Here is a 12,533-nt window from a genome sequence, read left to right as displayed (position 1 = left end):
CCACGATTTTAAATACATACATAGGCATTTTCTTATTCTTGCTCACATACACGCTTTTAGAGATTACTAAATTTTGTCTTTTATATGTACACTTATATGTATGCATTAAATATATGCGTACGCATATTTGTAAATTTATTTGTATATTATACCTACTTGTATATATATTTGTAGATATTTATTCATATATGCTTTAAATTAAAGTATCTGCCTCATAATTGTACATTGAGGTTTTCAACATACCTTTTAGAAATTTTTTTTTTTGGTTTTATCAAAGCCTTAAAATCAATTTTTCTCAATTCATTAGTTTTTGTGAATAAAAAACAATATTCAAGGTTTTGGGATTTTCGAGGAAAATTGAGCCCTAACGTATTGGGTTCCGATTTTCTTTTCCGATTTCAAATTACCGAGGATATTCTTTATTTTAAATACACGAGCACCGAAAATCATTTTTGGGAACTTAATTTGTCGTGCCCTAACGTATTGGGTGTGGCATGTTACCTTCTCGAACTGAAGATTTTCGCATAAAATAAAAAGTGATATTCAAAGTTCGAGGATTATGAGGAATTGTACCCTAACGTATTGGGACTCGATTTCATTACATGACTTGAACAATTTGTTATCCTTTTGTAAATTTCATCATTCAAGCTTATTGAAAAAATTTTTTTCGACACTAAGACATTAAATAATCGACTTGGTACCGATTTTGGGCGTTGCGAGGGTGCTAACCCTTCCTCGCGCGTAACTGACTCCCAAACTCATTTTCTTAAAACTCGTAGACCAAAATAATTTTTAAGGTGGGCCGATCACACCTTAATAAAGGATCGGTGGCGACTCCAGTTTTATTTTTAAAGTCGACAACTAAATTTTTGTTTTCAAAAAGGTGGTTTCGACAGCTTGGCGACTCCACTGGGGACACTAGAGAGTCGAGCCGTGAATTGGTTATGTTTTGTCTTTTTGTCGAAAATCAAAAGTTTTTTAAAAATCATGATTTCCCTGTGCATTCATTTTCATCATGATATGTTTGCATGATTGGACCAAGTTGGTTGATCTGTATTTGCATTTTGCATTGCATGGTCAATTTTACCCCCTTAAGTGGGAGCGAGAAACTAGTCCTTCGTGAGGTTTTCACCTCCGTGCAGGGTAGTGGACCGCTTCCGGGATACATCCGTACCTATGTCTTCGTGAGATTTTCATCTCCGTGCAGCCATATGGAAATGTATCCCCCTGAACTAAACTCGGTCCATATGAGCCTATAATGGGTGAGGATCGAGGAATCTGCTGGTTCGGGTACCCTTGCTCTAGAAGTCAATCTTCATATAGTGAACCCTAGGAACTTACCCTAGGTAGAGCTATACCAAACCCTAGAGAAGTCCCGAATAGGTGTTTTATTATTTCCAATTATATTGGATTCTTTTATTATACCTGATACTAACTTGTTATGTTTTATTTTGGTTGCATGACATTTTGACTGCATTGCATTTCATCATAGAAAAGAGGTGTTGATTCACGTTCGGTCTCTAAATAGAGAGCTTGTCATGGAAAACAGATTTCTTGATAAAGTGGAAGATAATACGGTTCTCCGAATATAGCCCAAGAAAGCGTGATGCGAGAAGCGTAACAAGAGGAGTATACAACTTTGCTGCGTTGATTCAAGATTAGCAAAGATTATTCAAGAGACGTCAAATATCCCAACCTTTTTAAAGAAGCTCACAAGCATAGGTGATCAAGGAGTTGCAACCTGGATGAAGTAAAAGGAGCTGGTAGATGTTTATTGGAAACTTCGCGAGATATATCCGAATGGTCGATGTCTTTACTTGGAGTACAAGGATGAAGCCATATATATATATCTGCTTTGTGTAAAGAGATTTGTCTTCTAGAGAAGTTTTCTAGTAAAAAATTGAACCAAAATCAACGTTTTTTTTTGCATTCATCTCATGCATCGCATCATATGCATTAGCATCGCATTATATGCATTATAGACCTTTATTCAATCCTAATAAGTCAAAATCACTGCTCAGTTAACCTGGAAACCAACCAACCAACCCAACACCGATACGGCACTCGAGCAAAGACAAAAGATATGGATCAGAGATTAGAAAAACTCGAACAGTGTCAGAAGGAGATGCAAGGCCGACTTCAGCTACAGGTGCAGGAGCGGTTAGATAAGATGAAACAAGAGATGTCTGAGAAGATGCGAGAATCCCAAGAAGATATAGTGGCAAAGTTAACCCAACTGATAACTAGGGGAAATGATAAAGGGAAGGGCCCCATGGCAAATATCGATGAGGGAAATGATGATGAACCTCTCTATCCTCCAGGTTTCACCCCTCCATATATGCGAACTCAAGCTGAATACCCGCGCAAATCTACTGTCACCATTATGTCGTAGCAGTTTCGGGCTGGTGTTTCGAGCTTTCAAGTTAGATCGGGATCTAATCTCGAAAATAATCCTATTAACTCTGCCATTCCCGACTTTGATGAAGTGGTTGAGAAGGAAAGAGTGAAGGAGGAGTTACCGAAACAGTTAGAGGAAAGATGCAAGTGGCTCGAGGAGAAGTTCAAGGCAATGGAGGTTGCTGAAAGTTATCAAGGCACTGATGCCAAGGAGCTGAGCTTAGTTCCCGACTTGGTGCTCCCTCATAAGTTTAAGATGCCGGAGTTCGAAAAGTACAATGGGACAAGTTGCCCAAAAGCTCATATCACCATGTTCTGCAGGCGAATGGCGGGATATGTTAGCAACGACCAACTCTTAATACATTGTTTCCAAGACAGCCTTGCAGGGGCAGCATCCAAATGGTACAACCAGTTGAGTCGTGCCACGATTGGTTCATGGAGGGACTTGGCACAATCGTTCATGAAACAATATAGTCATGTGATAGACATGGCTCCTGATAGAATCACCCTTCAAAACATGGAGAAGAAGCCGAGTGAAAGCTTCAGGCAGTACGCACAGAGATGGAGAGAGGTCGCAGTCCAAGTTTAACCACTGCTCTTAGCGAAAGAAATGATGATGCTTTTTATAAATACATTGAAAGCCCCGTTCATCACACATATGTTAGGAAGTGCCACAAAAAGCTTTTCTGACATAGTCATGAATGGTGAAATGATTGAAAGCGCCATAAGGAGCGGGAAAGTTGATGCAGAGGAGAGTAACAAGAGGTCAATCTCAAGGAAAAGAGAAGATGAGGTGAACAGCATGAGTTACTCTAAATTAGTTACTGTGAGTCAGCCAAGAAAGGTGGCTGCTAACCTGCAAGGTTCATCGAGACAGGAAGCTGGTACAGGACAAAACACAGAGAGGCCCCAATTTACGCCAATTTCGGTACCGTATAAGGAACTATATCAAAATTTGTTTGATACACATGTTGTTTCCCCTTTTCATGTGAAGCCTCTACAATCTCCGTATCCCGAATGGTATGATGCGAACGCACAATGTGAATACCATGCGGGAATTACGGGACACTCGATTGAGAATTGTACTGCCTTCAAGAAACAAGTTGAAAGACTTATGAACATGGGTATAGTCAAGTTTGGTGACTCGTCTAGAGCAAGAAATCCGCTACCCAATCATGATTGAGGATGGGGGGACTGCAATGTATGAGGAAGTGGTGAGAAATTTACGCATCGATGCCATATAAGCAAACACAATTAAAAGGGTCCTTGTTAGATGTTCGCTTTAGAGATGTTCTAAATAATAGGACTGCAGAGGAAATCCTATATTATTTAGAGTTTGTTAGAGTAATGTTCAGAACACACTTGCTGCTTTTAGCCTAGAAGCAATAAGAACTTCTCTGTGAAATAGGCTCATGTCTGAACATTATTATTTTAATGAAATACATTATTGCAATCATTTTTGAGCAAATGTTCTTTCATTCTTTACATTCTTTTGGATTTTTTCTGCCAAACTATTCATTCATTCATTCATAATCATATTATCTATATTATTCATACATTCTTTTGTATATCCTTTGGTACCCACCATGGGTCCCCAAATATCAATGACATGAGTGACGCTGCTACAGAATCTCCTTTTGGGTGAGACATGTGTTTAGAGGGATCTCACAAGTTTGAAGGTGACATGGATTGTAGCTTATCTCCAAACTTATTGAGGATGGTAGAGGATAGACAGATCCTACCTCACAAAGAATCATTAAAAGCTGTGAGCTTTGTGAAGATTGGAATTGATATGACTTCAAAGACAAAGCATGACATTGTTGAGTTACTTCAAGAATTCAAAGATGTCTACGCATGGTCATACCAGGATATGCCCAGGTTAAGCACTGTCATTACAATCTGAACAACAGCGCGATATCAAAAATTTACAGTATGTTAAGATTAATATCATGAATGATGCAGTGAAAATTCTACCGGAGCAGTGTCTCTCTCTTTAGTTCATCATGGTTTTCTCTATTGAAGTTGAAATTCTTTCTCTCCGGGTATTGGCTGAGCAAGTTGGATGAAGCAGAACAGATCCAATCACAATATGATCAATTGAACTTGATAGAAGGAAGAAGACTAAAAGCTATTCATCACGGTCAGATGTACCAGAAATGAATGATGCGAGCCTATAACAAAAGGTTCATCCTAGAGAATTCCACGAGGGTGACCAAATGTTGAAGATCCTCCCTCTACAAAAAATATCTTGGAGGGAAGCGGATGCCAAATTGGGATGAACCTTATGATTATAGAGAAGGTTTTTTTCTTCCAAAGGAGCTTTGATTTTGAACGAGATGGGTGATAAACCTGTAAAGTTCCATAAACTCAGATTCAGTCAGGAAATACTTTGCTTAAAGAAAGAGAGGACCAAGGTAAAAACCCGCAAAGGGCAGTTTGAGTCCCAAGAAAAAAAGAAAAAGAAAAAGAAGTGATGTGAAAAATGAAAAGATGAAAATGAAAAATGAAAAAGTAAAAACGGAGAGGCTAAGGTGAAAACCCGCAAAGGGCGTCTTAGACCAAAGGGGATTTGAGTTGAAAACCCGAAAATGGGGGCTCAAATATTGATCAGAATATGGCATGAGATTATCGGAGTAGCTCAAATATTGATCAGAATGGGGCATGGAGTGGTCTTGCTATACCTGAATCAATAGGAAAGGGTAGGCGACATTTTGGGGGCATCGACAAAGTACTGTAGATATCCTAAACACATGTTAAACTCAGAATTGTCTTCAGAAAGTCTGTACAGCAAAGTTCAAGCTGCGATATCTAGGGCACCTAATCCTTATACTATTTTTGTTATTCTTGGAACACTTCATTCATTTCCAAGATAGGCATTCCTAAATCAATTTCTTTGTTATCCATCTTTATTATCCTTGACAATTTATTCATTTCAAGCTATGCTCAGGATCAATTCTATTCCTACCCATTTTTATGATCTCTTGCAAGCATGTTGCATTAGAATAATAATTAATGGACTAATAAAACTTTCACAAGGGAAGTTTTGCATATTACTCTAAAAGCTTCTAAATAATATAGGAACCTCAAACAGGACTATTGTTTAGAACGCACCAGGTTGGAAATCTGATAAAGAAGAGTCTAAATTAAGACTATCCCTTTGAATTTTCTTGTCTAAAGTATTAATTGAACAAAATGGCAAGATGTCGTGTTGGTGACAAAACTTCAATGAACAAGCAAGCAATGATCACTTAATAATAATAAGAAGTTTTTCTTGGAGAAGATTTCTTCATTTGTGCATGAGCATTTGGTACAACACCTTGGGAATGGTGTAAGAGACCAAAAAGTTTCACATCCTGTATCATTGAATTGTGTTAACAGAGGATTGAGAAAAGGCCAAATCTTTTACTCTTGGGTTACAACGGGAAAAGATGGTACAAATTTTGCATCCCACTGGATCAAACTTGGAAGGTTGCAGTGGGGGCAATCTGGTCAAACATTTTTGGAGACGCCAGCTGAGCAAAAAGGAGTCATAGCACATTGGCAATAAAACTTTAATAAACTTCGAGAAAAGACAACTTAAGCGGGATCATTCTCGAAAAAATAAAATTCTGCATTCATTCAAATGTCATTCACACATGTCTAGTTAGGAGCATTTGATTCACTTTGATCATGCCATCCTAATCATTAGGCATAATTAGGTTCATCACACAGGTCATGTTCCACAGAGAACAGGTCGGTGGAATCATAAAGCCTTATCTCCCTGAGCAGCAGTGGAGTAGGTTGAAAGATAACAGATCTTGTCTTCATGTACTGGCGTGAAGTAGATCAGAGATACCAGATCTTGCCTTCCCATACTGGTGGCGAAGCAGATCAAAGAAAGTAGATCTTGTCTTCATGTACTGACGTGAAGTAGATCAGAGATACCAGATTTTGCCTTCCCATACTGGTGGCGAAGCAGATCTTGTCTTCATGTACTGGCGTGAAGTAGATCAAAGATAACAGATCTTGTCTTTCCATACTGGTGGCGAAACAGATCGAAGAAAGCAGATCTTGTCTTCATGTACTGGCGTGAAGTAGATCAAAGATAATAGATCGTGTCTTCCCATACTGGTGGCGAAGTAGATCGAAGGAAAAAGCAGATCTTGTCTTCATGTATTGGCGTGAAGTAGATCAAAGACAACAGATCTTGTCTCTCCATACTGGTGGGGGAGTAGATCGAAGAGAACAGACCTTGTTTTCATTGGCGTGAAGTAGATCAAGCGCAGCAGATCCCATTACTCTGAAGTCGCAGAGAGCAAATTATATCTGGTCTTATCTCCCTGAAATTGTAGTGGGGCAGACAGAAGTAACAAATCCTATCTCCTTGAAGTGGTAATGGAGTGGATTAAAACCACAGATCTCATCTCTCTGAAGTTGCAGTAGAGCAGATCGCGCCAGATCTTATCTTCAAGTTATACCAAAACAAGTTGAAGCTATAAGTCTTATCTCCCTGAAGTTGCAGTGGAGCAGATTAAAGATAGCAAATTTTGTCCTTTTAAGAAGCTACATTGTACGAATCCTATCTCCCTGACATTGCAGTGGAGTAGATTGAAACGCTAGTTCCTGTTACCTCTGAAGATGCAGTAGGAAGGAATGAGGCTAAAGAAAAGAAGCATTGAAGAAGTTGAGGCTCCGCAAGACCAGACACAATTGGGCCTTGTAGTCTTTGCTCTATTCCCGTTACACGACAACGAGCAAAGAGGGGCAACTGTACAAGCCCAAATGTGCCCGGCCCGTTAAAGGAAAAACAAACAAAAAAACCCAAATGTTTCAAATTAATTTTGCTAAGCCCAAAAGCCCCATCGACCCAAACTATCAAAAACCCTAGGTCACTTCTCTTGCCTCGGCCAATGACAAAGAAGTCAAGCCAAGAATCAAGCTCCATAAGTCGCTACTGTCGCCTCCACACATCGCGCTTCTTTGCTTTCGTGCGCGTCGCGCCTTCCCTCCGCGTTGAACCTACAACAACAAACACAAATGAATAGCAAAGATGTTGCTAACAAAAAACAGTGAGGATTTCTTTTGATTCGGTTTTCTTTTCTCGACTATTTAAAGGCCGATTTTAATCCGTGTAAAGGGGCTTTCTTGGTGAAAAATAGAAAATAGAGAGGAAAATCGCAAGAAAAACACGTAAAAAAATCAAAGAGCAATACACAAGCATTTTTTTAGGTGATTTTCTCCATTTTCTTTTTCGATTTCCATTTTTTTACAAAAGAAAATAAAAAATAAAAGGGTGCTTACGATTTGAAACCTGGAGCCAAACACCGTCATGGTGGTTCCATGGCGATCGACGGCGGCGTCATGAAGGCTAGGGTTGAAAACCCTAGCAAAATTTTCCCCTCTTTATTGTTTTAAAACAAAAAAATTCAAGCGAGATGTTCTTTTGAAAGAAAATTTTGGGTTTTAATTCTATAAGCAAAAGCAGGCGCCGTTTAGGTGGTATGACTGCATAAATCTAGCCTAGAGGGGATATTTGTGCATTTAGTCCCTCCCTCTTGCAACGCACTTCAATTAAACTCATTTTGTTTTTTTAAATCAATGCATATTTTATTTTTGTTTCAATTTGGTCCAATGTTGCTTGCGTTTTGGAAGGAGGAATAATTTCCTTTTGGTCCTCCAACGTTATCGCACATTCAAGTTGGTCTAGCCTTTTAATTCATTCTAAATCTACCTCATTTTTTCGTTTTGGTTCAATTTAGTCCATTTCAAGCTATTTTGTTTTTTTTCTCGTCTTTTTATGTTATTATCATTATACCATTTATTTATTTTTATTAATATTATTTCTATGTTCCTAAGCACGCATGTTTTTAGTATATGTACTTGCATATATTTTATACAGTTTTTTTTAATTTCTATTTTATTTTCATTACTTCCTATACATATATATTTATGCTTTTCATTACTTCCTATACATATATATTTATGCGCATAGTTTTTATATAATGTACATTCGTTTTTATAGTATACGTTTATATATATATAAATATATTTTTTCACATGTTTTAATTTTCAATTTCATTCCCTAGTTTCTATATATACTCTTATATTGATTTTTTCCCTCTTTTTTGAAAATATGTACATACGTATTTTTATTTATTATCCTTCATAGACATTTTTACAAATATATGTATATGTACACATGCACGTTTTAAAATACACATGTTTTTCAAAATACACATTTTTATAATAGATATATATACTTATACATTTTATTTCGCAAACATATGCACATATACATACCTTTTTCCACGATTTTTAAATACATACATAGGCATTTTTCTTATTCTTGCTCACATACACGCTTTTAGAGATTACTAAATTTTGTCTTTTATATGTACACTTATATGTATGCATTAAATATATGCGTCGCATATTTGTAAATTTATTTGTATATTATACCTACTTGTATATATATTTGTAGATATTTATTCATATATGCTTTAAATTAAAGTATCTGCCTCATAATTGTACATTGAGGTTTTCAACATACCTTTTAGAAATTTTTTTTTTTTGGTTTTATCAAAGCCTTAAAATCAATTTTTCTCAATTCATTAGTTTTTGTGAATAAAAAACAATATTCAAGGTTTTGGGATTTTCGAGGAAAATTGAGCCCTAACGTATTGGGTTCCGATTTTCTTTGCCGATTTCAAATTACCGAGGATATTCTTTATTTTAAATACACGAGCACCGAAAATCATTTTTGGGAACTTAATTTGTCGTGCCCTAACGTATTAGGTGTGGCATGTTACCTTCTCGAAATGAAGATTTTCGCATAAAATAAAAAGTGATATTCAAAGTTCGAGGATTATGAGGAATTGTACCCTAACGTATTGGGACTCGATTTCATTACATGACTTGAACAATTTGTTATCCTTTTGTAAATTTCATCATTCAAGCTTATTTAAATTTTTTTTTTCGACACTAAGACATTAAATAATCGACTTGGTACCGATTTTGGGCGTTGCGAAGGTGCTAACCCTTCCTCGCTCGTAACTGATTCCCGAACTCATTTTCTTAAAACTCGTAGACCAAAATAATTTTTAAGGTGGGCCGATCACACCTTAATAAAGGATCGGTGGCGACTCCAGTTTTATTTTTAAAGTCGACAACTAAATTTTTGTTTTCAAAAAGGTGGTTTCGACAACGTCAACTCAAAATTATTTTTCCAGGAACTACTGTAGCAAAAGCGCGTCCACGTGAGCACGACTTCAGAAATTCTTCTGATAAAGCATTCTGCTTTGATTTTATCTTAAAAACACAAACACGAAACTTAATCCAATTTTGAAAAAATTATAATTAATTTAATTAAAAAACCCTAAACCTTAATCCCTTATTTGTTTAATTTTTTCTCTAAAACCCTAAAAATCTTAAACCATAACACTAAAAACCCAAAACCTAATGTTGGATAAACAGCAAAAATGCGTCCCCAAAGGCACGCTTACGTGGACGCGCTTTGTTGCCATGTAAACAAAGCACACCCTCAAGGGCACATTTTGTTGACACGTCTCCTAACATTGCGCTGACGTGAGCGCGTTTTTAAGAAAAAAGGTCAATTCCAATAAATAATAAAATACTGGCCTATTTCAATAAATTTTAAAAAAAAAGGACTTTTTTTATATTTTGCCCCAAAATAAATTATATTATTATGAAAATATTTTTATACATTAATAAAAAATATATAATAAGATTTAAACCAAAAATACAATTTATATGAAATATATCAAATCTTTTAAATTCATCTTTTCAAATAAAAATGTCATTTATTTTTATATGAACTTTTAATAAATATTAATACACCTATCACACAATCCCATTAAAAATAACATTTAAAATAATAATTTGTTTAAATATAACATACAACAAATGATGAAATAAGTAATATTACCAAATAAAATATATACAATTTTAAAATATAAAAACATTAAATTGTGAATAAAATTAAATTTAAACACATAAATACATCATATTAAAATATTTAATAAATTACAATTATTTATTATGATATTATCATTAATTTAAATTAATATCAAATTAACTTATAACACTTACTCAATAATATAATTAATCCAATCATATGCAAAATATTTATTAAATTTTTAAAAATAAATATTAAAAATTAAAACTCTTAAATAATATAACTTTAAAATATAAAAATTAAAATACCCTACCCTACTTCCAAAATATTGGTTTTACAAGCATGGACACTTACAATGATAAAAGGGAGAAAGGCCACCAACTGCATCATTTTGGAACAAAACCGGCCCAGCTTAATTGGGCCTTGTTTGATATTTGACCGAAATACTTTCCTTATTACTAATGTTAACCACCACAAACCTTCGAAAAGCATGTTCTAATCCAACACAGTATCAAATATCATTCATCGCAAAACCGACAAAATATGATGTGAATGAACCAGCTATTCAAGCTGCATGAATAATGGAAATCTTTTAAAGATGTAATCCAGTTAGATTACATAAAATCCGAAATTACCCACAAAAACAACCCCTGAATCAATACAAATTAAAAAAGAAAATTAAGCACGCTCCCCACGAATTCGCCTAGCGAGTTGAATATCCTTGGGCATAATGGTGACCCTCTTGGCATGGATAGCGCACAAGTTAGTATCCTCGAACAAACCCACAAGGTATGCCTCTGCAGCCTCCTGCAATGCCAGGACCGCATGGCTTTGAAACCTCAAATCCGTCTGCCAAACAAGAAAAAAAACCCTTAGTTATTACGCTATACGAACAAATAAAACCAATTGGGACTACCAGGAGTTCGGTTTCTCGAATTTTTGTTGGCATTTATATATATACCTTGAAGTCTTGAGCAATTTCACGAACAAGACGCTGGAAGGGTAACTTGCGAATCAAAAGTTCGGTGCTCTTTTGATATTTACGGATTTCACGAAGAGCGACGGTTCCAGGACGGTAGCGGTGAGGCTTCTTGACTCCGCCGGTCGTAGGCGCAGATTTCCTTGCAGCCTGTAATTGATTGATTGAAATTCATAAAAAGATTATCAGAAACGTATTTTAAAAATAAAGGAAACTGGGAAATTAAAACCCTAAAAAAATCGTACCTTGGTAGCGAGCTGCTTCCTGGGAGCCTTCCCTCCGGTTGATTTGCGAGCAGTTTGCTTCGTACGAGCCATCTTTTTTCTTCAATACAAGGAAACAGAAATCCAAGATCCTGAAAGATATACAATAATCCAGCAAAAGAAGGATCAGATCCACGAGAGATCAAGAAATACAGAACCCAGAATGTAGATTATCAGGAACCGCTATTACCTTGATAAAAAGAGATTAGGGTTTTGATTTTGAGAGAAGCGATTGGGGATAGCGACTTTAAATATAAGGGGAGTGGGAGGGAGGGGTTAAGGTCGGTTTAATTGAGGGACAAATATGGAAATTCGGAAACATCATTCAACGGCATTGTAGAGAGAGAAAATACTGTGTGCAGGCTTTGATCCGTGTGACTGAATCTGATTGGGCGTCTAAGCTGTGAGGATTGCCAGCGTGGAAAAGTTTTGTCGAAAATTACCATTTTCAAATTCTTATTCTTATGGCTAAAATATGTTGTTAGTCCTTGTATTTTTAATGAAATTAAGGTTTAATCTCTGTACTATAGAAGTCCTCAGTTAAAAAATATAATCCAATTATCAATACTACTCTGTCAAAATTTGTCAATTTGATATTTTATTTTCACTAGTTATTTGTCAGAATGGTTCATCAACACTTATCTGCCTTGAAACTTTTTCCCAACGTTTCTTAACCAAAATGTCGAAAAATTCAAGGTGTTACCTTAACAAAATCTTCATCATGTTTTAATTGAACCTACTTTTTGCGTCGACTTTTTGTTTCCCCTTGGCTTTTAAGCTGTTCTTGCATCTGAGCCAAAGTCTCACTGGAAAACTTGCTTCTTGATGGGACGACCTGTTCTGTTGGAACTTGGTTTGGAACAAAAGTCATATCTTTTGTTGAGTCCGTTTCTTGATCAGTCTTTCAAACTCTCCTCTGTTTCTTTGCTTCCTCGATAGCAAGATCAGAATCATTGGGAGCACCAAACGTCTGCTGTAGTTGGGCAAGAATCTCATCAAT

General features: G+C 36.1%; 1 protein-coding gene across 1 annotated transcript; it reads right to left on the bottom strand.

Moving 5' to 3' along the window:
* Positions 1–10,840: 10,840 nt before the first annotated feature.
* Positions 10,841–11,879, bottom strand: LOC105793820 (histone H3.3). Its single transcript, XM_012622671.2, has 4 exons — positions 11,724–11,879; positions 11,516–11,625; positions 11,253–11,420; positions 10,841–11,140 (listed from the first exon to the last, which is right to left on the bottom strand). The coding sequence occupies exons 2-4, from the start codon at positions 11,585–11,587 to the stop codon at positions 10,970–10,972; spliced, it is 411 nt and encodes a 136-aa protein (XP_012478125.1). The 5' UTR covers positions 11,588–11,625; positions 11,724–11,879; the 3' UTR covers positions 10,841–10,969.
* Positions 11,880–12,533: the final 654 nt, after the last annotated feature.

Source organism: Gossypium raimondii, chromosome 3, assembly GCF_025698545.1.
Source record: "Gossypium raimondii isolate GPD5lz chromosome 3, ASM2569854v1, whole genome shotgun sequence".
In the NCBI taxonomy this organism is placed as follows: Eukaryota; Viridiplantae; Streptophyta; class Magnoliopsida; order Malvales; family Malvaceae; genus Gossypium; species Gossypium raimondii.
Note: the sequence above shows the minus strand (reverse complement) of the source record. Positions and strands in the feature narration are given on the sequence as shown.

Excerpts from the sequence above, each read along its gene's own strand:
- LOC105793820 (XM_012622671.2), bottom strand. The coding sequence starts at position 11,587 with ATGGCTCGTACGAAGCAAACTGCTCGCAAATCAACCGGAGGGAAGGCT. Across the intron at positions 11,421-11,515 it reads GGAAGCAGCTCGCTACCAAG|GCTGCAAGGAAATCTGCGCC; the intron begins GTACGATTTTTT and ends AATCAATTACAG. Across the intron at positions 11,141-11,252 it reads AAATTGCTCAAGACTTCAAG|ACGGATTTGAGGTTTCAAAG; the intron begins GTATATATATAA and ends CTTGTTTGGCAG.